The sequence below is a fragment of the Brachypodium distachyon genome, chromosome 1, assembly GCF_000005505.3.
Source record: "Brachypodium distachyon strain Bd21 chromosome 1, Brachypodium_distachyon_v3.0, whole genome shotgun sequence".
Classification (NCBI taxonomy): domain Eukaryota; kingdom Viridiplantae; phylum Streptophyta; class Magnoliopsida; order Poales; family Poaceae; genus Brachypodium; species Brachypodium distachyon.
In genome coordinates this window covers 4,598,581-4,621,183 of record NC_016131.3, presented here as the reverse complement: position 1 = coordinate 4,621,183, position 22,603 = coordinate 4,598,581, and the positions used below count along the sequence as shown (strand labels likewise).

The 22,603-nt window shown below is 45.3% G+C and overlaps 6 protein-coding genes, 1 long non-coding RNA gene and 5 other non-coding genes across 18 annotated transcripts; 8 read left to right on the top strand and 4 right to left on the bottom strand.

Moving 5' to 3' along the window:
* Positions 1–2,099, bottom strand: LOC100831888 (alpha N-terminal protein methyltransferase 1). Of its 2 annotated transcripts, none has more exons than XM_024456522.1 (8): positions 1,740–2,099; positions 1,482–1,620; positions 1,347–1,405; positions 965–1,084; positions 775–876; positions 592–646; positions 417–502; positions 1–342 (listed from the first exon to the last, which is right to left on the bottom strand). In XM_024456522.1, the coding sequence occupies exons 1-8, from the start codon at positions 1,953–1,955 to the stop codon at positions 214–216; spliced, it is 906 nt and encodes a 301-aa protein (XP_024312290.1). In that variant the 5' UTR covers positions 1,956–2,099; the 3' UTR covers positions 1–213. The 2 variants fall into 2 exon arrangements, with proteins under 2 accessions (XP_024312290.1, XP_003558408.1); XM_003558360.4 differs by having other exon boundaries at positions 417–514; positions 1,740–2,095.
* A 598-nt stretch (positions 2,100–2,697) lies between these two features.
* On the bottom strand, positions 2,698–6,110 carry LOC100824531 (ribosome-binding ATPase YchF). The gene is made up of 11 exons (XM_003558337.4): positions 5,765–6,110; positions 5,129–5,317; positions 4,961–5,014; positions 4,487–4,597; positions 4,294–4,356; positions 3,969–4,223; positions 3,746–3,892; positions 3,640–3,667; positions 3,444–3,514; positions 3,219–3,278; positions 2,698–3,124 (listed from the first exon to the last, which is right to left on the bottom strand). Exons 1-11 carry the CDS (start codon positions 6,008–6,010, stop codon positions 3,056–3,058), a joined length of 1,293 nt encoding a protein of 430 aa, XP_003558385.1. The 5' UTR covers positions 6,011–6,110; the 3' UTR covers positions 2,698–3,055.
* A 38-nt stretch (positions 6,111–6,148) lies between these two features.
* Positions 6,149–11,360, top strand: LOC104581838 (pentatricopeptide repeat-containing protein At4g21300). Of its 5 annotated transcripts, none has more exons than XM_014897352.2 (6): positions 6,149–8,784; positions 9,386–9,534; positions 9,723–9,782; positions 10,191–10,357; positions 10,456–10,492; positions 10,910–11,360. In XM_014897352.2, the coding sequence occupies exons 1-2, from the start codon at positions 6,238–6,240 to the stop codon at positions 9,398–9,400; spliced, it is 2,562 nt and encodes an 853-aa protein (XP_014752838.1). In that variant the 5' UTR covers positions 6,149–6,237; the 3' UTR covers positions 9,401–9,534; positions 9,723–9,782; positions 10,191–10,357; positions 10,456–10,492; positions 10,910–11,360. The 5 variants fall into 5 exon arrangements, with proteins under 5 accessions (XP_014752838.1, XP_014752837.1, XP_014752835.1 ...); XM_014897351.2 differs by having other exon boundaries at positions 10,456–10,587; XM_014897349.2 differs by having other exon boundaries at positions 10,456–10,604.
* Positions 10,566–11,784, bottom strand: LOC100844307. 2 transcript variants are annotated; one of them, XM_024456533.1, is made up of 3 exons: positions 11,484–11,784; positions 10,910–11,053; positions 10,566–10,604 (listed from the first exon to the last, which is right to left on the bottom strand). In XM_024456533.1, the coding sequence occupies exons 1-3, from the start codon at positions 11,640–11,642 to the stop codon at positions 10,581–10,583; spliced, it is 327 nt and encodes a 108-aa protein (XP_024312301.1). In that variant the 5' UTR covers positions 11,643–11,784; the 3' UTR covers positions 10,566–10,580. The 2 variants fall into 2 exon arrangements, with proteins under 2 accessions (XP_024312301.1, XP_003558365.1); XM_003558317.4 differs by lacking the exon at positions 10,566–10,604 and having other exon boundaries at positions 10,653–11,053; positions 11,484–11,762.
* Positions 11,785–12,605: 821 nt separating this feature from the next.
* Positions 12,606–14,981, top strand: LOC104581836. The gene is made up of 3 exons (XR_730027.3): positions 12,606–12,763; positions 13,910–14,354; positions 14,463–14,981. It is a non-coding gene; the product is annotated as an uncharacterized LOC104581836 (long non-coding RNA).
* LOC112270332 lies at positions 12,878–12,965 on the top strand. Its single transcript, XR_002962724.1, has one exon. It is a non-coding gene; the product is annotated as a small nucleolar RNA SNOR75 (small nucleolar RNA).
* Positions 13,081–13,167, top strand: LOC112270331. The gene has a single exon (XR_002962723.1). It is a non-coding gene; the product is annotated as a small nucleolar RNA SNOR75 (small nucleolar RNA).
* On the top strand, positions 13,331–13,417 carry LOC112270329. Its single transcript, XR_002962721.1, has one exon. It is a non-coding gene; the product is annotated as a small nucleolar RNA SNOR75 (small nucleolar RNA).
* LOC112270225 lies at positions 13,507–13,573 on the top strand. Its single transcript, XR_002962626.1, has one exon. It is a non-coding gene; the product is annotated as a small nucleolar RNA Z105 (small nucleolar RNA).
* Positions 13,697–13,778, top strand: LOC112270365. The gene has a single exon (XR_002962756.1). It is a non-coding gene; the product is annotated as a small nucleolar RNA SNORD18 (small nucleolar RNA).
* A 99-nt stretch (positions 14,982–15,080) lies between the features above and the next one.
* LOC100828827 (probable ribose-5-phosphate isomerase 4, chloroplastic) lies at positions 15,081–17,403 on the bottom strand. Its single transcript, XM_003558266.3, has 9 exons — positions 17,104–17,403; positions 16,874–17,001; positions 16,635–16,704; positions 16,433–16,540; positions 16,139–16,234; positions 15,999–16,055; positions 15,767–15,884; positions 15,597–15,663; positions 15,081–15,390 (listed from the first exon to the last, which is right to left on the bottom strand). Exons 1-9 carry the CDS (start codon positions 17,293–17,295, stop codon positions 15,315–15,317), a joined length of 912 nt encoding a protein of 303 aa, XP_003558314.1. The 5' UTR covers positions 17,296–17,403; the 3' UTR covers positions 15,081–15,314.
* A 2,229-nt stretch (positions 17,404–19,632) lies between these two features.
* On the top strand, positions 19,633–21,611 carry LOC100830873 (ent-isokaurene C2-hydroxylase). Its single transcript, XM_010231167.2, has 2 exons — positions 19,633–20,747; positions 20,873–21,611. The coding sequence occupies exons 1-2, from the start codon at positions 19,782–19,784 to the stop codon at positions 21,491–21,493; spliced, it is 1,587 nt and encodes a 528-aa protein (XP_010229469.1). The 5' UTR covers positions 19,633–19,781; the 3' UTR covers positions 21,494–21,611.
* The last annotated feature ends 992 nt before the right edge of the window (positions 21,612–22,603 follow it).

The following is a 22,603-nucleotide window of genomic DNA, read 5'->3' as shown; positions in this document are numbered from 1 at the left end:
GAATATAAAACGTCATGATCATAGCTGCTAAAATTTTAACATAATCAAGCAACAGTTGAAATGAATGGATTTGATCTCCCGAAAATTTGAGCCCGTTCAAATGAAATGTACACAGAGCAAAAATTTCTGTTGCTTGGAATTTGAGACAAAGTCAATAACAATACATTGCCAGACAAATATGTTGGCGCAAAAGCCAGCCTAATCTGGGCACTTTCAAGAGCGGATCACACGAGGTGAATTTTTAGGTCGCCTTCTCTTCCCATTCTTTGGGATTTTTGGCTGACTGGTCACCAATGCATACATTTTGACAGCAAATAATTCCTCTGGGAGTTCCTTTTGGTCCTGTTACCAAACTGTACAATTAGAAGGTGAAAAATTGTCATTTGGGAAAATTCATGATTTTCCAAGACGCATACCTTAATACTATGGATATACAATCCACATTTTTTAAATAGCTCCTTGAAATATGCATCAGATCTAGTGACGCTGCTATCCTCCTTGTCTAACACAAATCCTGACATGTATAATGTGGTGAATTCCATCAACAAATAGAGCAGTAACAATATAAACCATTAGATGTAGCAAACTCACCGTTTCTAGCAATATTCTCTTTAAGAACAAAAAATCCATCGGGTTTGAGCCCAACCTAGATGCAACATTATATGTGTTAAATTTACACTTAAAAAAGTACATACAAATACTTCAACATGATATAACAAAAACAACAAGCATACAGTTGAAATATAAAAGAGAAATGAATCCAAATCGAATCACCTTTGCACGATTAAAAAATGAAACAAAATCATCATCAGTCAGTTGCCCTATGCACCACTGAATCCATATCACATCATATCTTCCTTCATCAGGAGTGAAGTCCTGAAGCAAGAAATGAACTTTACCATATGGAAAGATACGGCAAAGCAATGTCAATCTCCCTAAGAATGCTCAACAGACACTAACCAACCTGAAGAGCTATACAATAAAAGTTAGCAGCCCTGTGTGTATCTTGTCCTACATCCATACATCCAGTAAGATTTTCCCGTGCGGCTTCTAGAAAATGGGACACTGGCTCGACAAGATCAACCTGAAGAATCAACTCCAAATCAAAATGAATCATCAAAATTTGAGATACAAATGAGCCACAACAAAACTAATAATTATTAACAAGACATGGAAAGCATAATTAAAATTGTGTTACCTAAAAAAGGAAAAACAAGGAAAATTTGTTAGGTCTTGAAAATGTCAATGCGTCGATATAACGGAAGCTGCATGGCGTGTCTTTCAGACTCAATGGATCGTGGTATACCTCGAAACTTATGACTTGTGAGAAGAGTTGCATTGCATACCTCATTGAAATGCCTAAGAAGAAAATTCTTAGTAACCCGCCCAATGCCGGAGCCACAATCTGCCATAGTTTCAGAAACAGCAACTATAAGTGCTCAACTAGATCACAGAGATCAGACATGGATTCCACAACTCACCGAGCGCGACGAGATGGCGCTTCGCGGTGCCGAATCGCTCAGCAAGGATAGGGCGGAGGAAGGCGTCGCTGCCCTTGACGTCGGCGTCGTTCACGCACCCGTACCCTCCCAGGACGCCCTCCGTCGACGCCTCCACGCCCTAGGACATGCCAATTCAACAAACAAACTTGTAAGCTAAATCTGAAGCTACGAAGGTGCATTGGAATTGGGGGTTTAGGGTTTGGGGGGGTGACTTGGCGAGTGCTGTTTAGTCTTTACCTGCCAGTAGGCGATTCCTTTGGAGTACCAGTCCTTGCGTTTCACTTCTCCGCCCGCCTCGTCGCCGGTGTCCCCGTTGCTTGCGGCGGCGGCGGCGGTCGGAGCGACTTCAGCTTCCATGGCGGGGGCGGCGGAGGTGGCGCCAATCTCTTCCGCCCACATCTCGGTGGCGCTGGAGAACTCGCGGCCAGTGGAATCGTAGCCTCGGGAATCCATCTCTTCGGCAGCGGTGGCGGCGGCTGTGGCGGCGGCGAAGTAAGAGGTGCTCGCGCGCGGGCAGGGGATATTTTCTGCTATATTTGGTTTTCTACAGGTGCTCTTTAGCAAGAGGACGGAGTATCCGTTCTGTCTGGACCTTCTACTCTTCTAGTGCGTGAAATGTCTTTCGAATTTGTGTCTTAAAAAATAGAGGGGTGTTTTCATACGTGGCAAGTGGGCATATTGAAGAAAAATTTGCAGGTGTCATGTCACTTGAGCTGTGGAAAATATGAGATTTTTAAGTTATACTCGTACATTATTTTTGTGGTCAAAAAAAGTTATACATATTTTTTATGAATTTGTGTTTTTTTAATCCAGAAAATGGCGGGCTGCGTTCATTATGGCAAGCAGGCACTGTGGAAAAATTTGTAAAATGTCATGTCAAGTCTTTTGTCTCGGCTATCCAAAAATTTCGGAGTATGTAACTGTAATACTGTAATAAATTACAACAAAGAAAGACCGTCCCACACAATTAATAAAACTTGCAATCTCTGAATTATAGTCGAATATCTGCTGTATTTTCTATGTATGGCCCAAGATTGTACAAATGTGCATAGGAGTGACCGTTACATTAGCATATACTGTATCATGTAAATTTCGTTGAAAATGTGCATGTTGTCTTTTTACGCATAGGAAAAAGATTATACGACAAATGTAAAACGTTTTGGTGACAATTTTCGTGTCATGCACAATGAGGTAATGTTAGGAATAATTTTTAGTATACTGAATTCAATAAGTGGGTAATTCAGTGCTGGAGTATGCATGCACTCCAGGGATTACAGAATATACTTTAATCGGTTTCCTCAATAAAACTAATAATACAACACATGATTTATGTAAAGTGATCTATAAGACGATACTAAGGATCCCAAGAGATGTCACACCGAAATTAAACAAAGAATCATGGTGTTTTCCTCTGGGGAAAAAATGCGACAATGCCGAGTACATGGACAGCTGATATCTCAAAGACAAAATCTCATGCTCTACCCAAATTTTGCTTTGCCTTGTAAGCTTGTAGAAAATTCTGAGTGCATATTGAAACTTCTCACGTGCTACCGTTAGACATTGAATCGGAAGAGCATGACATCTCCTTCCTGCACAACATATTCCTTCCCTTCCAACCTCAGCTGCAGTACACAGATATGACGAGATTAAACACATTTTCTCGTTTGTTTCGACTCTAACATTAGAACTTATCCATTAAAGGGCAGATATTGTTACCACTCCCTTCTCCCTTGCTGCTCCAAGCGAACCCGTCGCAACAAAATCATCATAGGACACCTGAGCCGTGGTACGCGACCACCATCAAATTATTACAAAAACGCCAGCAAATAAAATAGTACAGTACACAAGAAGAGATGCAGTTATCTCCAGATGCTATTAGGACAGACCACTAACATGCAAAACAAAATGTAGTCACTGAACCTTTATGACCATTGAACTTACAGTTTCAGCTCTAATGAAGCCTTTCTGAAAGTCACTATGAATAACTCCAGCTGCTTGAGGTGCAGTCATGCCTATAACAATAACATGTCAGACAATACATAGTATGATTTCGCGCCTATAGTATGAAGAAAAAGGGGAGTCCTCTTCAGTCATTGAAATAATACAATAACAGCACTGTGAGGGTGAGGAATAAAACCTGCAAGAATGGTCCAAGCTTTTGTTTCCTGACGAAAGAAAAATGGACTTGAAAGTTAGGATTAACAGCTAAAAGAAGAAAGTCTCTTAACAGTACATAGATTCACCTGCTCCCCGGTTGTGAAATATGTTCTTAGTCCCAAAAGGTTATATGTTGCTTTAACCAAAACGCCTAGCCCACTTTCAGCAACATCAAGAGATTTTAGGTATTCAACTCTCTCTTCTAATGGTAGTTCAGAAAGTTCAGCCTCAACCTGGTATGCACTCAACAATTTTGTTAGCTTAGATAAAACTGTTAATGATTGCTAAAGATTTTATCAACTCACAAACCTGAGCTGATATTGTAACCATGCCAGATTGCAACTCTAATGCTAGTTTGGCCACCTCTTTGACATGGGGATTTTGATCAGGTTCAGCAAGATCAGATTCAGTTACATTTGCAACATAAATGACAGGCTTCATAGTTAGCAGATAAAGATGTTGTACAGCTTCTTTCTCATGGTCAGCCAACTCAACAGATCTTGCAGGTTTTCCATCCATAAGTGCCTTCAGAATTTTTTCCAATCCTGACCTTTCTGCTTCTTCCTGGGCAGTGAAAAAACTGTTAAGAGTGTAGAACAAAAGCCATAAAATAATGGGGTATGTCTTATCTTACCTTCACTTTTACTTGCGGATCTTTAGTTTTGCTCTTTTTAAGCTTATCCAACCGCTTCTCTATCTGCAGTTTTTTTATTGTCATGGACTCATGGTTAACGTGTGAACACAAACAAAAACAAATCCATGCACAAATCCTTCATCCTATGTTGCATGAAAGCAAATGTATACAAGAGAACTTTTCACTAAATCACCTGTTCAAGATCACAAAATATCAGTTCTAGGTTAATCACATCAATATCTGACTTTGGATCAACTTTTCCATTTACGTGAACAATGTCGTCATCTTCAAAACATCGCACAACCTGAAAATACCATGAAAAAAAAAGATCGATGCTAAGTTACTCTTTCAAACCTCACAACCAATAGCCCGTTATGCTTTCCAAGTTGCACAACAAGGATCAAGTCCCATAATGAATAACAGGGCCAGAAAACAAAATGACCATCACTAGATGTTCAAACATTATACATCAGCTTGAAGGTAAATGAACATCTACTGCAGAATTATATTTATGTAACATATGAAAAATAAAATGATACCAAAAACTAACGGTATGCAGTATTTGACAAACATTGGAATGTGTGGCTTGTCAAAAAAAGGTAGAGTTTCGAGAAACTTGACAGATGCCTGAGAGCACAAACATATACAAATAATTCAGTAAACTGACCTGAAGTATGGAATCTACTTCACGTATGTTTGAAAGAAATTGATTTCCAAGTCCCTGGAGTCAACAATCAAGTCAACATCCTTGCATATAAACTAGTGAGAAACAATTATCAACAAGGCCAACATTGCTTGGTGTTGTAATTAGGAGTAAAATGAAGACAACAAGTACCTCTCCTTTGCTTGCGCCTTTGACGAGGCCTGCTATGTCCACAAGCTCAATGGATGTTGGGACCGTCTGCTTGGACTTGCTTAATCCTGAGAGCACATGCAAGCGAGGATCGGGTATAGCAACGACACCAGTGTTTGGGTTTATGGTGCAAAAGGGAAAGTTTGCAGCTTGGGCCTTCCCATTTTCAACCTAATAACATTGAAAACAGAACTCACATTTCATTGTTACAAGGAAAAACATTCTTCTACATATTTCGATTTGCATTTCTCGTTGCGAAACATAAGAACCATTGCATCAAGCAATCCCTGGTACTGCTGCAAGAACACAAGTTATGCAGTGAGCCAGAGAGAGGAATAACACAGAATATCTTCCTTTCTAAAGCATAATTACTGTTTCAACCTTTGGACCACGGCATCTCTATGCGGCAAAACATCGAACAGTTCAAGTGCAGTACCATTACCCCTACATACACGCTTCACTTGCTGGAAAAAACAGTGCATGGATCGAAACATCTCCTCAGTAATAAGGAAGACAAATTCCTTGCTCCCGGCTACTTCGATCGCTCGACAAGACGAATCCTTCCCACGAACAGGAAGAGAACAAAAGAATGGATCCTGTTCGTAATTAGTTGCTTACAATGGCGTTGAAGAGGGTGGACTTGCCGACGTTGGGCAGGCCGACGATGCCGGCGCGGAGGCTCATGCTAATCCGCGCGTTGCGTCCGGACGAGAACCGCCGTGCGCCGCCGCCTCGGCTCCGCTGCCAGCGAAGGAGGAGCGCCGAGGAAGCGCACGAGGAAGGCAAGGTCGTGGCCGGCGGCACGGCGGGGGTCCGCGTGAAGCCTACGAACGCCGAACCGAGGGCACGCGACATCGTAGCCATGTGGCGCCCGCCGAGCTCCGGACTCAGGACTGGGCGGCGTGGGCGCGGGAAGAAGCGTTGTACGGCGCCAGAGACACAGGGGGACAAGTGCCGGATAGAGCGATAGTCGATAGATAGATCGCACGTGAGCACCGCGTGAGAGTTGAAACTTGAAACCTGAAACGAAGTCGCTTTTCGACGAAGGCTTGGCCGGCCAGCTCTCGCGTTTCTTCCACGCCGGCGTTGACATGCGCCTCCTCCGCTGCCGCAGAAGCTTCAAGCCACCGCCGCGGAAATGGCTCTCCGCGGCGTTCTCGGAGACGGCCTCCTCCGCGACGAACGCCTCGCCCTGCGCGTACCGCCTGCTCGCGCTCCTCCGGGGCTGCGTCGCGCCGTCCCACCTCCCGCTTGGTCTCCGAATCCACGCGCGCGCCGTCACCTCAGGCCTCCTGGACGCCGCTGGGCCTGGGCCGGCCGCGCTCCAGACGCGGCTCGTCGGCATGTACGTCCTCGCGCGCCGCTTCCGCGACGCCGTCGCGGTCTTCTCCTCGCTCCCGCGCGCCGCCGCCGCCGCCGCGCTCCCCTGGAACTGGCTCATCCGCGGGTTCACCATGGCCGGGCACCACCGCCTCGCCGTGCTCTTCTACGTCAAGATGTGGGCGCACCCCTCCTCGCCGCGCCCCGACGGCCACACTCTCCCGTACGTCGTCAAGTCCTGCGCCGCGCTCGGCGCGCTCCACCTCGGCCGCCTCGTGCACCGCACCACGCGAGCGCTCGGGCTGGACCGCGACATGTACGTCGGGAGCGCGCTGATCAAGATGTACGCGGACGCCGGGCTCCTCGACGGCGCGCGCGAGGTATTCGACGGAATGGACGAGCGGGACTGTGTCCTGTGGAATGTCATGATGGACGGGTACGTCAAGGCCGGTGACGTGGCTAGCGCGGTGGGGCTGTTCAGGGTCATGAGGGCGTCCGGTTGCGATCCCAACTTCGCAACTCTGGCGTGCTTTCTGTCCGTGTGTGCTGCGGAGGCTGACTTGCTCTCGGGGGTGCAGCTCCACACCCTGGCGGTGAAGTATGGGTTAGAGCCAGAGGTGGCTGTGGCTAACACGTTGGTGTCAATGTACGCCAAATGCCAGTGCTTGGAGGAAGCCTGGAGGTTGTTTGGTCTGATGCCGCGAGACGACTTAGTAACCTGGAACGGGATGATATCTGGGTGCGTTCAGAACGGGCTTGTGGATGATGCATTGAGATTGTTCTGTGATATGCAAAAGAGTGGTCTTCAGCCTGATTCAGTTACATTGGCGAGCTTGTTACCAGCTTTGACTGAGTTGAATGGTTTCAAGCAGGGGAAGGAGATACATGGTTACATTGTCAGGAACTGTGCGCACGTGGATGTCTTCTTGGTGAGTGCTTTGGTGGACATATATTTCAAGTGCAGGGATGTAAGGATGGCACAGAATGTTTTTGATGCTACAAAGTCCATTGATGTTGTTATTGGTAGTACAATGATATCAGGTTATGTTCTCAATAGGATGAGTGAAGCGGCAGTGAAAATGTTTCGGTACCTGTTGGCACTCGGCATCAAACCAAATGCTGTCATGGTAGCTAGCACGTTGCCAGCATGTGCTAGCATGGCCGCTATGAGGATTGGTCAGGAACTCCATGGGTATGTTCTAAAAAATGCATATGAAGGAAGGTGTTATGTGGAGAGTGCACTAATGGACATGTATTCAAAATGCGGCCGACTTGATCTGAGCCATTATATGTTCTCTAAGATGTCTGCTAAGGACGAGGTAACATGGAACTCGATGATTTCAAGCTTTGCACAGAATGGAGAACCTGAAGAAGCTCTTGACCTGTTTCGTCAAATGATTATGGAAGGAGTAAAATACAATAATGTGACGATATCTTCCATCCTATCGGCATGTGCAGGCTTACCAGCTATATATTATGGAAAGGAGATTCATGGTATTATCATAAAGGGTCCCATAAGAGCGGACTTGTTTGCTGAGAGTGCCCTCATAGATATGTATGGCAAATGTGGGAACTTAGAATTGGCTCTTCGTGTTTTTGAACACATGCCTGAGAAGAATGAAGTGTCATGGAATAGTATAATCTCTGCCTATGGGGCTCATGGTCTTGTTAAAGAGTCAGTGGATTTACTATGCTGCATGCAAGAGGAAGGATTCAAGGCAGATCATGTCACATTCCTTGCATTGATATCTGCTTGTGCTCATGCTGGACAGGTTCAAGAAGGACTCCGACTGTTCCGTTGCATGACTGAAGAATATCATATTGAACCTCAAGTGGAACATTTATCTTGTATGGTTGACTTATATAGTCGGGCTGGGAAGTTGGATAAAGCCATGCAATTTATTGCTGACATGCCTTTCAAGCCGGATGCTGGTATTTGGGGTGCTCTTCTTCATGCTTGCCGTGTGCATCGCAATGTTGAACTTGCAGAGATTGCTTCCCAAGAACTATTCAAATTGGATCCTCATAATTGTGGTTATTATGTGCTCATGTCCAATATCAATGCTGTTGCTGGACGATGGGATGGTGTGTCAAAAATGAGAAGATTGATGAAGGATAAGAAAGTTCAGAAGATACCTGGCTACAGCTGGGTAGATGTTAATAATACCAGCCATTTATTTGTTGCAGCAGACAAAAATCACCCCGATTCTGAAGAAATTTACATGTCTTTGAAGAGCCTTATTATAGAATTAAAACAAGAAGGTTATGTTCCTAGACCGGACGTATGTTATACCACACAACCGGTCGACATCACCCAGGTTCAGCAATGATTACTCTGCAGATTATTTTATTCCTGACGCACCTTCATTTCAAAGTTCAAACCCTTGTTCAACCCGTTATACCAAAAAACAGTGGTGTGTTTTGCATTGTTCTTATCACCTTCTTTAAGTAAAATGATACAAAAAATGTACTAATGGGAGTTTGGGACAATGTACCCACTGTTTTTGTAACTTCATCATCCTACCATATTACTGACCCATCCATGTCCTTCATACCTTCAATTCAGCAGTCAGGATCAGCTCTAATATCATCCCAATGAACGACATGATATCATGTTACGTTTTTCCTTAGCGTAGTTTGTAGATTAATTGAAAATGTCATTCTGGTATATGTATAGAATGTCTCTCTGCTACCGCATATCTCCGTGCAAAGGATACAGAAGAGCCATTCTCTGTGCAAAGGACTACAGAAAAGCCATTTCAATCCGGTCTAGTTGTTTAGGGGTCTGTCTGTTTTGTTCTTCTGGTAACTTGCTATGCGAAGTGCAAGGTTGGGTGATTTGGAAGACTCTTCCATGCAATTAACTCTGTTGTCTTCTCTATTGCAACTTAGTATGCTAATGTCCTTATCTTATTGTAGGTAATGGCAATTTGATTGTGATGTTTCCCAGTGGAAGTCATCTGATGTTCTCATGGTGATAAAAGTAGAACTCATTGTTATGCAAATTGTTGCATAGAGCAAAGCAAGCTTCAAATGCATTATGGTTCAATGTTTATATGTCAAAAGAGGTGAGTTAACTTGCTTGTAATAAGCAGTAAGCACCCAGGTCCCCTTTGTTTTGTTTCCTGGTTAACTTCTCTGATATCCTTTGCAAATATTTGATAGTTGCTCAGCATATAAAGTCTAATTCTCATTTTTATCCTTTTTTAACTCATATTACATCAGTTCAAGTTTCTAACATCGTGCTTTTCTACAGAATTCAAATGACACATGGGATGTGTCAGATCCATCTTGGTCCTGTATCTCCTATACATAGGTGTGGTTTCACTCTGATCAGCAAAGTTCATTTAATTTGTTAAATGCTCAATACTGTCAATGGTGACAATTTTTTCTGCCAGCTGACCTGTATGACTTTTCAATCCTGAACTTAAACAGCATCATTCTATGTTTGTGCCATAATTGTTTCGTAAGTTATGTCAATCTTGTTATGAGCCCCTTAAAATTTCTAAGAAAGATTTTCCTCGACGAAAAGAAAATGTAAAAGCGCTATCCTGGGTAGGTAAATCTAAGCCTTTGGTGTATGGATTGTGCAAAAATTGGTCACTTTTGCCCAGTGACATGAACCAAAAACAAATATCATATCGTTGGTTCCGTTTTCTGTGCTTCTACCCTCTACTCATGTTTTTTGTCGTTATTTAAGCATAGTACATATTGTGGCATGCAGGTTGACAGGACCATCAAGACCTAAGAACATGTGAGCTTCAACGTTTTCACAGCAAGCTCGGAATGTTTGATTATCTTTCTTTCAAATATGATCATGGATAAAACAAGGTTTGACGATGAAATTTATGCGACCTGTTGAGTCAGTCGGTCATTTTAAATGGCCTAAAGGTAATTTTATCGTTTCTCCCTACTGCTATGCTTACACCTTGTTAACAAGTCTCAGTGCCTCGAAATGACTGCTGTAGATGCTTGAATTCATGTTGCAGGGGTTTGCACCTAGAACAGTGGACTCCTTGACTGGTGGTATGGCTTGGAGATATCCAATAGTTCTGTTCAAATCATGACAAGAAATATTCTTGTCTAATGAATAATTCACTATATGGTAAAATTATCATGAGGTGATAAACAAGTTCAGGTGCTAGAAATTCACATTTTCTCTTCAGTTCTTCCTAAATAGAACATGGAATAGCAATTAATCCGTTGTCCATGTATTTGTTTTCTGTATGAATTCATAGTTCTTACATAGTATGAAATCATACGCTGAAAAAAAACTGCAATATAAAATACATTTGACATAGGCCGATGATCTGGTCCATAATTTTAACCTGAACAATAGCAATCTCACATGCTCAGGTTTGTCATAGTACATAAATCACACTTGTAACTCCTGTATTCCTTTGAGAGAATCCTAACTCATATGTCATCATCCAATATTTTCAGATCATTTGGAAACCTTGGGCGCTGCATCTGTGCAAGACTCTGGGGATTTCTTGTCGCGTCCAGCATCCTGTCCAAGAATTGCACGAACTGGCGATCTTCATGAGCAACCCGTGGATCCGAAAACCTATCGAGGCTATCCTGATCCTGCACAATTCCAGTAAAGATCGTAGATAAGTAGACGAACTCTTCAAGAGAAGTAGTAGACACATGGTACTAACCATCCTCCAGAAATACAAGTGTTTATTTGTACAGAAGTAGGGGTATGTGCAGCCACCAAGCGGGCTTCCCATTAAAGAGGTGGTTAACATTTGCATAAGGTCACCATTGGAATGAAACTGTAAATAAAACGATATTTGTATTTCTTTGTTTCAAACAAAAGCTACCTAAAAAAATGTTCAGATTAATTTGGTTAAGAGAATGAAAAAAACGAAAGATGATTCATGAGTATTGAGTATTTGAGTGCACCACAATTTGAATTACATATCATGCTTTGCTCTTCAGCTAAGTTTACAGAAAGAGGCACGGTATCCTCCATCCTGGGAAGAAATTTGGGGTGAAGCCGTAAAGGACGAACCTTGATTGCGTTGCCAGTACCGGTACCGGCTTGCCCATCCACGTCGCTGCAGAAGGATCGGTACCTCGCCGGAGAATCACGGCTGAGCAGCAGCGACCGGCGGTGGCCGGCGAGCCGGAAGATCGACTGGAACCTCCCGGGCAGCTGCTTCGAAGCCATGCTTCTTCCTTCCTCCTTCCCCTCCCTCTTTTCTAGTTTTCCCCTACTCCAAGTACTCGGGTAGAATAGAATAGAATTTGTCCAGGGTTAGCAGGAGTAGCAGTACGCAAGGTATCGCATCGCATGATCGCATCTCGTCCATGGCGGGTCATGGAAGGCGCCCATGACCTTGTTTGAACCGACTGGGTCATGTCAATTTTTGACATGTAATACAACGCTAGTCCAGCTTTGGTGGAACGCGTTTGGACTCTTTGCTGATTGCTTTATTTTTACTTCGCTGGTTACTAGGTACGTAATCACAATTGTCACCTGGGAAAAAAGAAAGAAGAAAAATACTGCCTCCGATTGAGCATAGAGGGTCGTTTTCTAAAATCGCCTTTGGAATGAAAAATGGGCCAATTGTCGCGACCCAGGGTAACGTTGATTAGCCCTAAATCTTTACATAGTAACTTGAGTAGGTACCGAACCGTAGTTCCAGACAACATTCTATATAATACCCTTTCCGATCCATAACAAGTGACTTGGACTTAGTACAAAATGTTGTATCTTGCACTTAATGTTTAAGTGAATAAGGTTAATTAAATAAATGTGATTTTTATTAGCAAAACAGAGGAAATTGTCATTTCTTTACAGCATGGAGAAAATTGTCTTATCTTTGAAGAGATCAACTCTTAACCCCCCGGGGGGACCCATGCACTGAACCCAGGAACTAGCCTGTACTCTACAGATTGAACACACCTTTCTGAATTACAGGTGCTATGTATGTCCAGGCATTCGTTACTGACGCGAGTTACTTCCGAAGAAAAAAACAAGATCAAGTCGAATAAGCAGGAGATCCCATATTCCAGTCTAATATTCGACCTTGGGCCAAGGCCCGGGCATTAAGGCCCAATAGGCCACTAACCAAGAGTCCTAATCGGAGCAGGACGCCGTGCAGGGGCTCATCCGAACCGTCCACGTGTCCAACCCGGTTAGGTTTTCACTTCCCCGCAACACCCGATCCTATAAATAAGAGGCGAGAGCCCTCGACACCAACCATCTATCGAGATCGGCTTATCCCACGCCTCCGCCGCCGCCGAGAGCCGAAGAGCGACACAGCCGGCGCCGCGATGAGGGCCAAGGTTTGTTCCTCTTACCCGCTCCCCGTCTATCTTATTCTGATTTGTACTGTGATGATGCTGTGATGTAGATCTAGTTAGATGTGTCGTGTGCGGTTTTGCTTCACTGGTTGTGGTTCTCTGTGATGATCAACACTGATTAGATGTCCGATTCAATCCATTCCATTAAACCATGGGGACAAAATGAGGCATTTGTCTGAGAGAACCGATTCGATTTTTTTTTGTACTGCTGCTATCTAGATCTAGGGTGCTCTTTAGCGTGAAATTGGAGCACGCAAACTTTTGAATTTTTTTTGTACCGCTTGGGGTGTAATTATAGTTCTCGGTGATGATGAACACAGATGACGAGTCTGATGTAATCCATTCTATTACACCATGTGGACAATCGAGGCATTTGTCTGAGAGAACACTGATTACCCTCATACAGCCACATGTGCCTTTTAAGCCAGGTTGCTGTGGCTTAAATTTTGATGCGCATGCTTGGTAGGATTTAAAGTTAATGTGCATGTCTTTGTTGGAGTATGATTGTTTGACTGTTAAGAGTTTAGCAAATTGTTGATATCTGTCTGTTCTCTGTGATGATGAAAACAGATGACGAGTCTGATGTAATCCATTCTATTAAACCGTGTGGACAATCGAGGCATTTGTCTGAGAGAACATTGTGTAGTCTGATCTAGTTAGATGTGGACACAGATTTTTAAGTTTGTTAGTATTTTCTTATCTCTTGTGTTATGTAAAGTCTGCCATTGGCATGATGAGGAATACAAATGGCGTCTGATCTATTTGATGATAAAATCCTCCTACTCATTCTGAATGTCAAACAATGGCATATTTTGCTTTGCTTTGTTGCAGTTTAGTCATACAAGTTTGTTATTATTTGCATGATGTAGATATATTATGCTGTTATTTATAATCTGGTAACTTTTCTAGTGGTTTGGAACATGATGAAGAACAATTGGTCCGTGTTTCTGATAATCACATGATGATTTCCAATGAAACACTCAATACTTCTGATTCTAAATGTCCACCATTACATACTTTTTGTACCGATTGAAGATTTTCTCTTTTCCATGTTCTAACACATCGAGATAACATTATGGTGTTTTGTGTCTACTGGTTACTGACATTCGTCACGGTTGTAATGTGCAGTGGAAGAAGAAGAGAATGAGGAGGCTCAAGAGGAAGCGCCGAAAGATGAGGCAGCGATCTAAGTAGGCGGCCTCCTGGAGAAGCATAACCTTTACATCCTGGCAGCTGGACATTGTGGGATGAACTTGTGTCTAATGATTCCTGATGTGTCACAGTCGTTATGGTTGTGGGAAATGTGGATCCTCTTGTGTTTTGGTCAAATTTAGCTGTTTAAATAGTCTGGTTATCTCAGACTTGGTTTATGTAATGTAAGGATGATTATTATATATGTTTATTGACTGAACCTTAATGCAGTTTATGAGTTTTAAGGTGCCTGGAATATGTTTTCTCTTTGTCTTGGTTCTCTGAATCTGCGAGTAATTACTGGTCTTGCAATTTGTTTCCTTGTGACCGTGTGTTTTACAGAAGATAGCTTGTTATGTATGTTTTGCTGCCACGTTTTAAGGTAGTGCCATTGTACATCCAGCAATAGTTAGTTTTCAATCCTTTTCAGAACGGTCTCACCCTACACTCATTTTTGAACCTGCTTGGAAATTATCGGATTTCTTCACAGGTTACATTTGGAGTTCAGCTTCAGCCTGAATTGGTGTGTTCATTGACTCCTATAATTCCCAACATAGGCCTCAGCCTGAATTGTTGTGTTCATCAAAGGTCATTCCCGGCAGCAGGAGATGGGCGCCAATACAAGCTGAAGCCTTCGGTCTCCTTGCAAGCAAATTGATGGCAGGTCTGAATCAATCAAAACGTGAAGGTTCACACGGTCAACCAGGTCCTAGCTCAAGCAATTCTTTATCAGATTTTTGGCCACTCATCGGTCAGATCCTACTGGGTCCATAACATCTCTAGGGATCTCAACTCTCTGCATCAATTAGCTCATAGAGACAAGAAAAACTCAGAATAGGCCTATTCTCTCTTGTACACAATGCTCACAGGAACCCAGTGTCCTCTTCTCTTGCTTTGTACTACAGTCAAGTCCTGACCCCCTTCAGGATTATATCTGTGCCGTGTTGCTAAGCAATAGAATTCCTCTTACCAAAAATAAATAAATAAAATGTGCACGTTTAGTTTGAAAGATACCCGAGGCTAATGTTGGCTCGCCCGCCAGTCAGTTCTTTTAATGCCTACCAATCCCATGCAGAACTGTAAGATGGAACATGCCCCCACAGAACTCTCAGCACAAGGCCAACTTATATATAAACAGTTTTCACGGTGGTAGGTTGATCCAGTAAATACAGATCTGTGGAGATCTTTATACATTCGGAGGCGAAAACTTGGGACATGTGGCATCGTAATATATGCCGACAACCATGTCGGATAATACAAAAAAAGGTGCATTGTTCAGCCGGTTTGCAACAGACTCTTCTGCAAAATGTGGGGGAAATGGTGGCTCTGCAACTTGGTAGACTTATGTGTTCGGTATCACCGATGACTTCTGATCCAAGACCTGCACTTCTCCTTTCGACGCAATGACAGCATATGACCTGCATGTTAACAGATTGCAATGTCTCATAATCTGCAGTTCGTAACTGCATACACTAGTGCTAGTGAGTAACACTGAAGCACTGGAATTTTTACATCATGAGTGAAGAGTTGCTTCCTTGGTCTAGTAGCTGTATTTGTTTTTGAAATGTGCTGGTCTAATAACTGTATTTTACTATGTGGAGTCAGCTTTGTTTGAGAAACTTACGGGGTGTTACAAATTATCCCATGATCCACAACGCCGGCGATGTTGTCCAAGCCTTCCGCTACCTTTCCTGCAAGGTGATAATGCAACCAGCTAAAACTCCCTTCTGAAATGGCTATTGATTGAGAAGTTGGGTTTAACTCGTGAGACCGTAACAGCTTCCACTGGCATACCAAGATCCTGGATGGGGGTCGTGAAGATAACATCTAGTACGTGATGGCCCTCCTTGGTAACCAACGGAAAATCGCCTCCCGATGGACCTGCAGTTCCGACTGATGGCCTCCTCCAAACCTTCATCAGGTAATCATGTGAGGTGATGAGTGGAATGGTTTCAGTTTTACCAATTCAGTAGCTAGCTGTTCAAGGAAATGTTAAGAATTAATATCAGATTGATGAATGTCGCACCTCTGCGTCGCCTAGGAACAAATCATCAATCTCTTCAGCAGTGTCCATCCAATTGCCCTGAAATGGTCTGCTCCTCTTTTTATGAACATTATACAGAAATAGAAAACTGATCTGGTCCTTAGTGGTAGAAGATTGCTTACACTTTTGACCAATACTGGAATGGAACCCTCGACGCTTTTCACATATTTATCATGGTCAATGATAAAGGCAAGTTTAGCAGCTGATTTAACAATACCCTGTGTATCCAAACCAATCAAGAGTTGCATTTAGGAAGATAACATGATAATATACAGTCAAGGAAACAGTTTTGAGGGAAACAGAGACGAGTCCATTTTGATAAACTTACAATGCCGCGTTCTTTTTTTGGTCGCGAATAAATAGACAATAGTTTTTTTTTCTATCATCGAGACAAGTTACTGAGGAGTTCTACTCACCTTCTCATGCATGAAAGAAGGCTCCCCGCTCTCTGTTTTGCGTCGGCCAATGACAGCGGCCAGTGAGCCCTCTTCAATTACATCAGCATCGGTGAAAGCAAAATCAATCTATACGTCAGTGAGCACGGTTTCAGGTAAATATTTCTCTCATTTCTTCTCTACAAGAGTTACAATGGTGACAAGAAATACAGAATTCGCCTACTTGCGTGCCTTCGTCATGGCTGCTGACCCGTATCCCTGCTTTCTCGGCCTCATTTGTACAGATCAAAGACCTGGCTGATCAGCCCCAAGAACCGATTAGACGCAACCGATCAAAGTAGGCGAATACACTATGCATCGGGACCGTGTAGACTGTAAACTCAACTCATGCGGCTCTCCTCCACAGATGAACAATGGTGAAATTGGGAATGGAAGTGAACCTGAAGCAATCAGGGCACTTACGAGGGTATCCCGACGATGCCGGTGAGAGACCCTCGGCGGAGGCGGGTGCCGAGGTACTGGACGGCGAGCCCCGACGCGGCGCCGGAGCCGAGCCCGACCACCATGCCGCTCTTCACGAACTCGTCCACCTGAATGCCAACAACACGACGGAGAAAGACTCGGCATTCAAAAAGGGGAAGTTCGTTGCCGTCTGAATACCGGCGATAGCGTCACCATTTTTTGGCCCTTACCGTGAGCTTGGCGGCATCGAAGAGGCGGACAACATCGGCTTCGTTGCCGTCGGTGGCGGCGGCACAGGCGACCGCACGCCTCGGCGGACGGCGGTGGCGCGCGGCGGGTGACGGGACGGTGTGGCGCGGGCGCGGGGGAAGCCGCGTGGGCGAGCTTCTTGCTATTACGCTTGCTCGAGCGACTGCCTCCATGGGAGACGAGCGGCAAAGATCGCTGGAGGCCTCTCCTCTTGCTGGAGTGGAGTCGGTTTTTGCCGATCAAGCGATTTCGAACGCTGCCGCAGGGAGTTTGGGTATGCACCACTCCTACAGGATAAGGAAGAAAAGAGGGTGGCCAACGCCCGCGAACCTGCCGTGCTTGGCCCGTCACAGGCTCGATCCGGCCTGGTACTACACGGGCCGCACCGTCCCGGGACCTGCCTTGAGCCCGCGGGCCGGCACGGCGTGGCCTCTTTATCTTACGGCCTGCCAGGCACGTCTAAGGGCCCGTCAGCCCATATGGTCCATTTGTTCGTAATCGGCCTGGTGGCCCGTTTGTTTGGACTTGGCCTGGTAGCAGCCAGCAGGCCTGACAGAGCCATAGAAGGGAGCGGAGGGCAAGAAATTCGGTTTTCGCTGGGCGGTTGGGCGCCGCTTGGTAAAAGATGAGTGGGGGGCGTGTCCGGGCACGGTAAAGGAAAGAGAGGCGTGCGCCACGTAGGAGCAAGAGCTAGAGTGAAGCGTGCCACGCGGCAACCGCGCGCGCCAACGGCGACATGAGTTCCATGCCCAGCCGATTTTTTCGGCCCACCATGCTAACCGGGCCTGGGCCGGGGTTTCGCCGGAATGGGCCGGCACGACACGACCTCTTTATATATGGGCCTGACATGCCCTGGCTGTGCCGACCCGATGAAGAGGCGGGCTGTGTTGGGCTTGGGCTGGCCCGTTAGCCACCTGCCCACCTATAGGGATGCCACAGCCCACACGCCACAGCAAGGGAGACACGATAACATACCCCAACTGAACATGAGCGGTGCTTGGAATGTAAACTACTTCTAGTACTCCGTAGTATATTTTATTTTTGTTTTCGGTGAGCACACGTCGAATTTACAGGGACTGTTAATAGAGAGTATTGTATAAATATTACTACTCCCTTCGGCCGGAATTACTTGTCAAAATATTACATGTATCTAGACGTTTTTTACACATAAATACATCCGTATTTGAGCTTTGAGACAAGTAATACCGATTGGAGGGAGCAAGAAATTTGACTTACGACCAAGCTAGGCATCTTATAAAATGGGATATTTATGTCATTGCGGTGGAAAGCCACTCCTCATGTAGATATGGATGTCTCAACCTTATCTGAGACGTTCGCTTGTGTACTGTGCTTTGCGCTAGACTTTTGATAAAAAGCCCTTCCAGTCTATTCTTTTGTCATCATGATGTCTTGCAAATTTACATAATACACCCTCATAGAACTTATCGTCTTTCTCTCACACACACTGAAGCATGTATGGTGATAATGATTATCTTTTGTTATCAAGATCACGAATAATTCCGTGCAGAAATATTTTCATTTCTGTCCAGAAAAAGAATCCAAATCTAATTTCAAATTCAGATCCGAACATTTCTCATTTTGGAGAACGTTTCAAATGCAAGAACTGAACCATGAAAACAAAATCACCATGGATAGAATAACAAGATTTGCACGAACGTAATCACCAATACATAACTTCATGGACACATATCTAGTACCGGTACAAGAATACAAAGCAAAATTCATCGACGTATTTTTTGTTGATCAGTAAATTCAACGACATATATACAGAAGCATCACGGCCACCAGAACTCATAAAACTAATTTGTACTAATTACAATTCTCTGATCTATAAACAATTCAAGAGGTCTATAGAAGGTGAGTTTTATTCCGCGATGTATAAGAATGCATCAGATCAGATCATGAACATGGTGATTTATTTTTATTTGTTAGATCAGATCTACAGAAGGTTTTGATTTTTATGCACCAGATCAGAGCCTGATCATGGTGATTTTTATACGTATCAGATCAGAGCATTTGGTATCAATCAGATGAGGGTATTTTTGTCATTGGAGTGGAACGGTGAAATATTGATGAACGCCTTTTTTTGGCAATGTACCAACAGCTATGAAACAAAACAAACCACATTTTACTCGCAAAAGAAAGAAAAAAAACACCATTTAGATGCCGTGCGTACCTCTCAATCTAGTTTGTTAATTGGAAGTGTCTATTTCTCAGTCGCCTCATAAATAGTCTCAGACAACAATCGTAGCCATTCAATTAATTTTTTCTTATCTACCAGACCTACATTAATCTTACACTAATCTCACTGATTGAATCAGAAGTTGTTATCATCAACTAAGAAATAGCAAAACCGTTGTTAATTTGTCCTGCCCGTTTCATGCATGTGCGTTTAAATTTTTTTGCGCAAGTGAAAGTCAAGCAATATAGTTTAAGCTCACCGACCATGACACATATCTCTTACATTAAGCTCACCGGCCGATGACACTTTCATATCGATTCCCACTGTTTATTTGCTTGTCTGTACTCCATCGACTCTCTCTATTTGTTTAGTTGTGGATCCGATCGTCGCCAACTCTTCCTCTACAGCTCGATCACCATCCTCTTCTTCATTCATCACCTAAAGCTACTAGCTCCAATGGCAGAAACCGAGCCTGTTCAGCTGGTCATGTGCTACACTCTGTGCGCCATCCTTGTGGCCACCATACTCGTAAAGCTCAAGCTCAGAATACCATGGTCAACCTCTGCCCTCCACGGCCTGAACCTGCCTCCAGGCCCATGGTCGATGCCTGTGCTGGGCCACATGCACTTCCTTATGGGCTCCCTGCCCCACCAGGCCCTGCGGAGCCTTGCCCGGCGGCACGGCCCGGTCATGCTCCTCCGCCTGGGCCACGTCCCGACGCTGGTGCTCTCCTCGGCCGAGGCGGCGAGGGCGGTCATGAAGACGCCCCACGACGCCGCCTTCGCCGACCGGTCCGTAAGCGCCACATCGAGCATCTTCACCTACGGCGGCGAGAACATCTCCTTCGCGCGCCACGACAGCCGGCACTGGAAGGCGCTCCGGAAGCTCTGCACCGTGGAGCTGCTCAGCCCCAGGCGCGTCCGCTCCTTCCGCCCCGTTCGGGACCAGGAAGCGGCGCGGCTCGTGCGCTCCGTCGCCGGCGCCGGCGGGTCAGCGGTCAACGTGAGCGAGAGGATGAAGGTGATGATGAATGACATTATTATGAGGGTCTCCGTGGGGGACAGGTGCCGGCAGCGGGATGCGTACCTGGAGGAGCTCGACAGGATGCTGGACCTCATGTCCGGGTTTAACCTCACGGACCTGTTCCCGACGTCGAGGCTCGCGAGGGTGCTTGGCGGCGGGTCCCTTAAGGCGGCGTGGGCGGCGCACCAAAGGATGCACTCCATCAGGGATGCCACGATCCGTGACCACAAGAGCGCCATGGACAGCGAGCTAGAAGAACTAGAGGCCGCTCCAGCTCCATCCGCCGGCCATGATGCAGATGAGCGGGAGGACATCCTCACCACTCTGTTGCGGCTCCAACGTGACGGCGGGATTGGTGGCATCGCCATCACCAACGAAAATATCTGCGGCGTCCTCTTCGTAAGCCTCACCGCTCTCCGCCGCCATGGCAACTCAACTCTCGCGCTCACATTGTCACATGAATGCTTCCGGATCGACTCCTGTGCTATAACATATTTTCACTTTTTCGATTCAACATTCAACAGGATGCGTTCGCAGCGGGGTCGGAGACGACGTCGTCAACGGCGATCTGGGCCATGTCGGAGATGATGAGGAGCCCACGCACAATGACCGCCGCACAGTCTGAAGTCCGGCGAGCCCTCCATGGCAAGACCGCAGTAACGGAGGCCGACATCGACTCTGGCCGCCTCCCCTACCTCGAAATGGTCATCAAGGAGACCTTCAGGCTGCATCCTCCATTGCCGTTGCTCCTTCCCAAGCTGTGCACCGAGCCAAGCAAGGTCATGGGCTACGATGTGCCCGCCGGCACCACTGTGTACACCAACGTGTGGGCCATCGGTAGGGACGAGGAGAGCTGGACGGCGGACGCGAGCGAGTTCAAACCAGAGAGGTTCGAGAGCGAGGCAGTGGACTATGGTGGCACGGACTTTAGGTTTCTCCCTGGAGGCGCCGGCCGGAGGATGTGCCCTGGGATGATGTTTGGGGTGTCCAATATCAAGATAGCTCTCGCCAGCCTTCTTTACCACTTTGACTGGAAGCTCCCCGGAGGTAAGAGCCCCGAGAAGCTTGATATGGCCGAGGCTTTTGGGATCACCGCACGTCGAAAGACCGAGCTCTTGTTGGAAGCTACTCCTTTTGTGGCTTGATTTGTTGATATATCACGTGTCTGCCTTGTAAGGCCATCTCCTATGAGACCATGCATGTAAGCTTTTTATGATGTGTAAGAGAGGATAGAAAATAAAGTGGAGGTTTACTACTCATGTCTGTTGTTGTAATTTCTTGTTTTGAGATCAATCACATCACAAAACAACGACACCATATTAATTGGACGAAAGTTGGTAACAGCGTCCGTAAAAATATGCTGACCGTGCGGCCCGCCACGTCACAATATGCTGACTGTGTTAGGCCACCTAACCCGCCACGTCAAAGGAATATGGTCCAAATTGAAGCGAAGGGAACGCTGCAGCCTACCTAATCTCGGCCCATGTACTCTACGCGGGCCATAGCGGTCCAGCCGCCGGGCATCCCAGAAAATGAAGCCCAAGTCTGAGCTCGTGCCCTAATCCGGCCCTGTCCGACGCAGCAGCAAGCACGCCCGCGCCTGTTCCCCGTCCCACGCAGCAACGAGCTCGCGGCGCTGCCACCTGCTTGTCGTGGATGCAGCACGTTGCGGACATCTGCTTCGTACTGATTTGCGGTGATTTTGCTTTGATTTTAGCTGCCGACTTGCACTGTTCAAATGGTAGTTAAATTAGTACTCGGAACAGGCAAAAGTGAAACTAGCACTGATTAGTGCTCACTTTACATATATTTCAAACTCATTTAGTACTGATCATGTTTGAATTTTGACAGATTTGAATTTGAATTTGAATATTTGAACCAAATATGCGTAAATCTGTCATTTTACAACACTGTGACATTCATATGCAGGTTTGGTGTGCAGAGGCACATTTTCCCTCTCCATCAGCATGTTTCAAGAAGAAAAGAGAAGAAACCAAAAAATAGAGGAAAAGGAAACCAAGTCATAAAGCAAAATAGGAGAAGAAGAAACTCCCTGCTGGCTGTGCTTTTGTGCAAAGTTGTCACATAATCATCCATCAGCAAGCAACAAGGACTAGAAGAGAAGAATTAGAAGAAGAAGAAGAAGAATTGGTCAGCAGTCCATAAAGCAGAGAAGAAGACTCAAGAAGCTGCCCTCATATGTAAAAAAATGCAGAAAAGGAGGGATGTGCTTTGCAGTCAAAAAAGAAAGCAAG

Bases quoted from the DNA above. Each gene is read 5' to 3' on its own strand.
- LOC100831888 (XM_003558360.4), bottom strand. From the start codon at position 1,955: ATGGATTCCCGAGGCTACGATTCCACTGGCCGCGAGTTCTCCAGCGCC. The intron at 1,621-1,739 runs GTAAAGACTAAA...GGCATGTCCTAG, and splicing joins AAGGAATCGCCTACTGGCAG to GGCGTGGAGGCGTCGACGGA. The intron at 877-964 runs GTTGGTTAGTGT...TTCTTGCTTCAG, and splicing joins TTTATTGTATAGCTCTTCAG to GACTTCACTCCTGATGAAGG.
- LOC100824531 (XM_003558337.4), bottom strand. From the start codon at position 6,010: ATGGCTACGATGTCGCGTGCCCTCGGTTCGGCGTTCGTAGGCTTCACG. The intron at 5,318-5,764 runs GTAAGCAACTAA...CAATGTTATTAG, and splicing joins CCACCCTCTTCAACGCCATT to GTTGAAAATGGGAAGGCCCA. The intron at 4,224-4,293 runs GTAAGATAAGAC...TTCACTGCCCAG, and splicing joins ATCCGCAAGTAAAAGTGAAG to GAAGAAGCAGAAAGGTCAGG.
- LOC104581838 (XM_014897352.2), top strand. From the start codon at position 6,238: ATGCGCCTCCTCCGCTGCCGCAGAAGCTTCAAGCCACCGCCGCGGAAA.
- LOC100844307 (XM_003558317.4), bottom strand. From the start codon at position 11,642: ATGGCTTCGAAGCAGCTGCCCGGGAGGTTCCAGTCGATCTTCCGGCTC. The intron at 11,054-11,483 runs GTTCGTCCTTTA...GGAATTGTGCAG, and splicing joins GTACTGGCAACGCAATCAAG to GATCAGGATAGCCTCGATAG.
- LOC100828827 (XM_003558266.3), bottom strand. From the start codon at position 17,295: ATGGAGGCAGTCGCTCGAGCAAGCGTAATAGCAAGAAGCTCGCCCACG. The intron at 17,002-17,103 runs GTAAGGGCCAAA...GTTGGCATTCAG, and splicing joins TCGATGCCGCCAAGCTCACG to GTGGACGAGTTCGTGAAGAG. The intron at 16,705-16,873 runs GTAAGTGCCCTG...CTGATCAGCCAG, and splicing joins GGCATCGTCGGGATACCCTC to GTCTTTGATCTGTACAAATG.
- LOC100830873 (XM_010231167.2), top strand. From the start codon at position 19,782: ATGGCAGAAACCGAGCCTGTTCAGCTGGTCATGTGCTACACTCTGTGC. The intron at 20,748-20,872 runs GTAAGCCTCACC...AACATTCAACAG, and splicing joins ATATCTGCGGCGTCCTCTTC to GATGCGTTCGCAGCGGGGTC.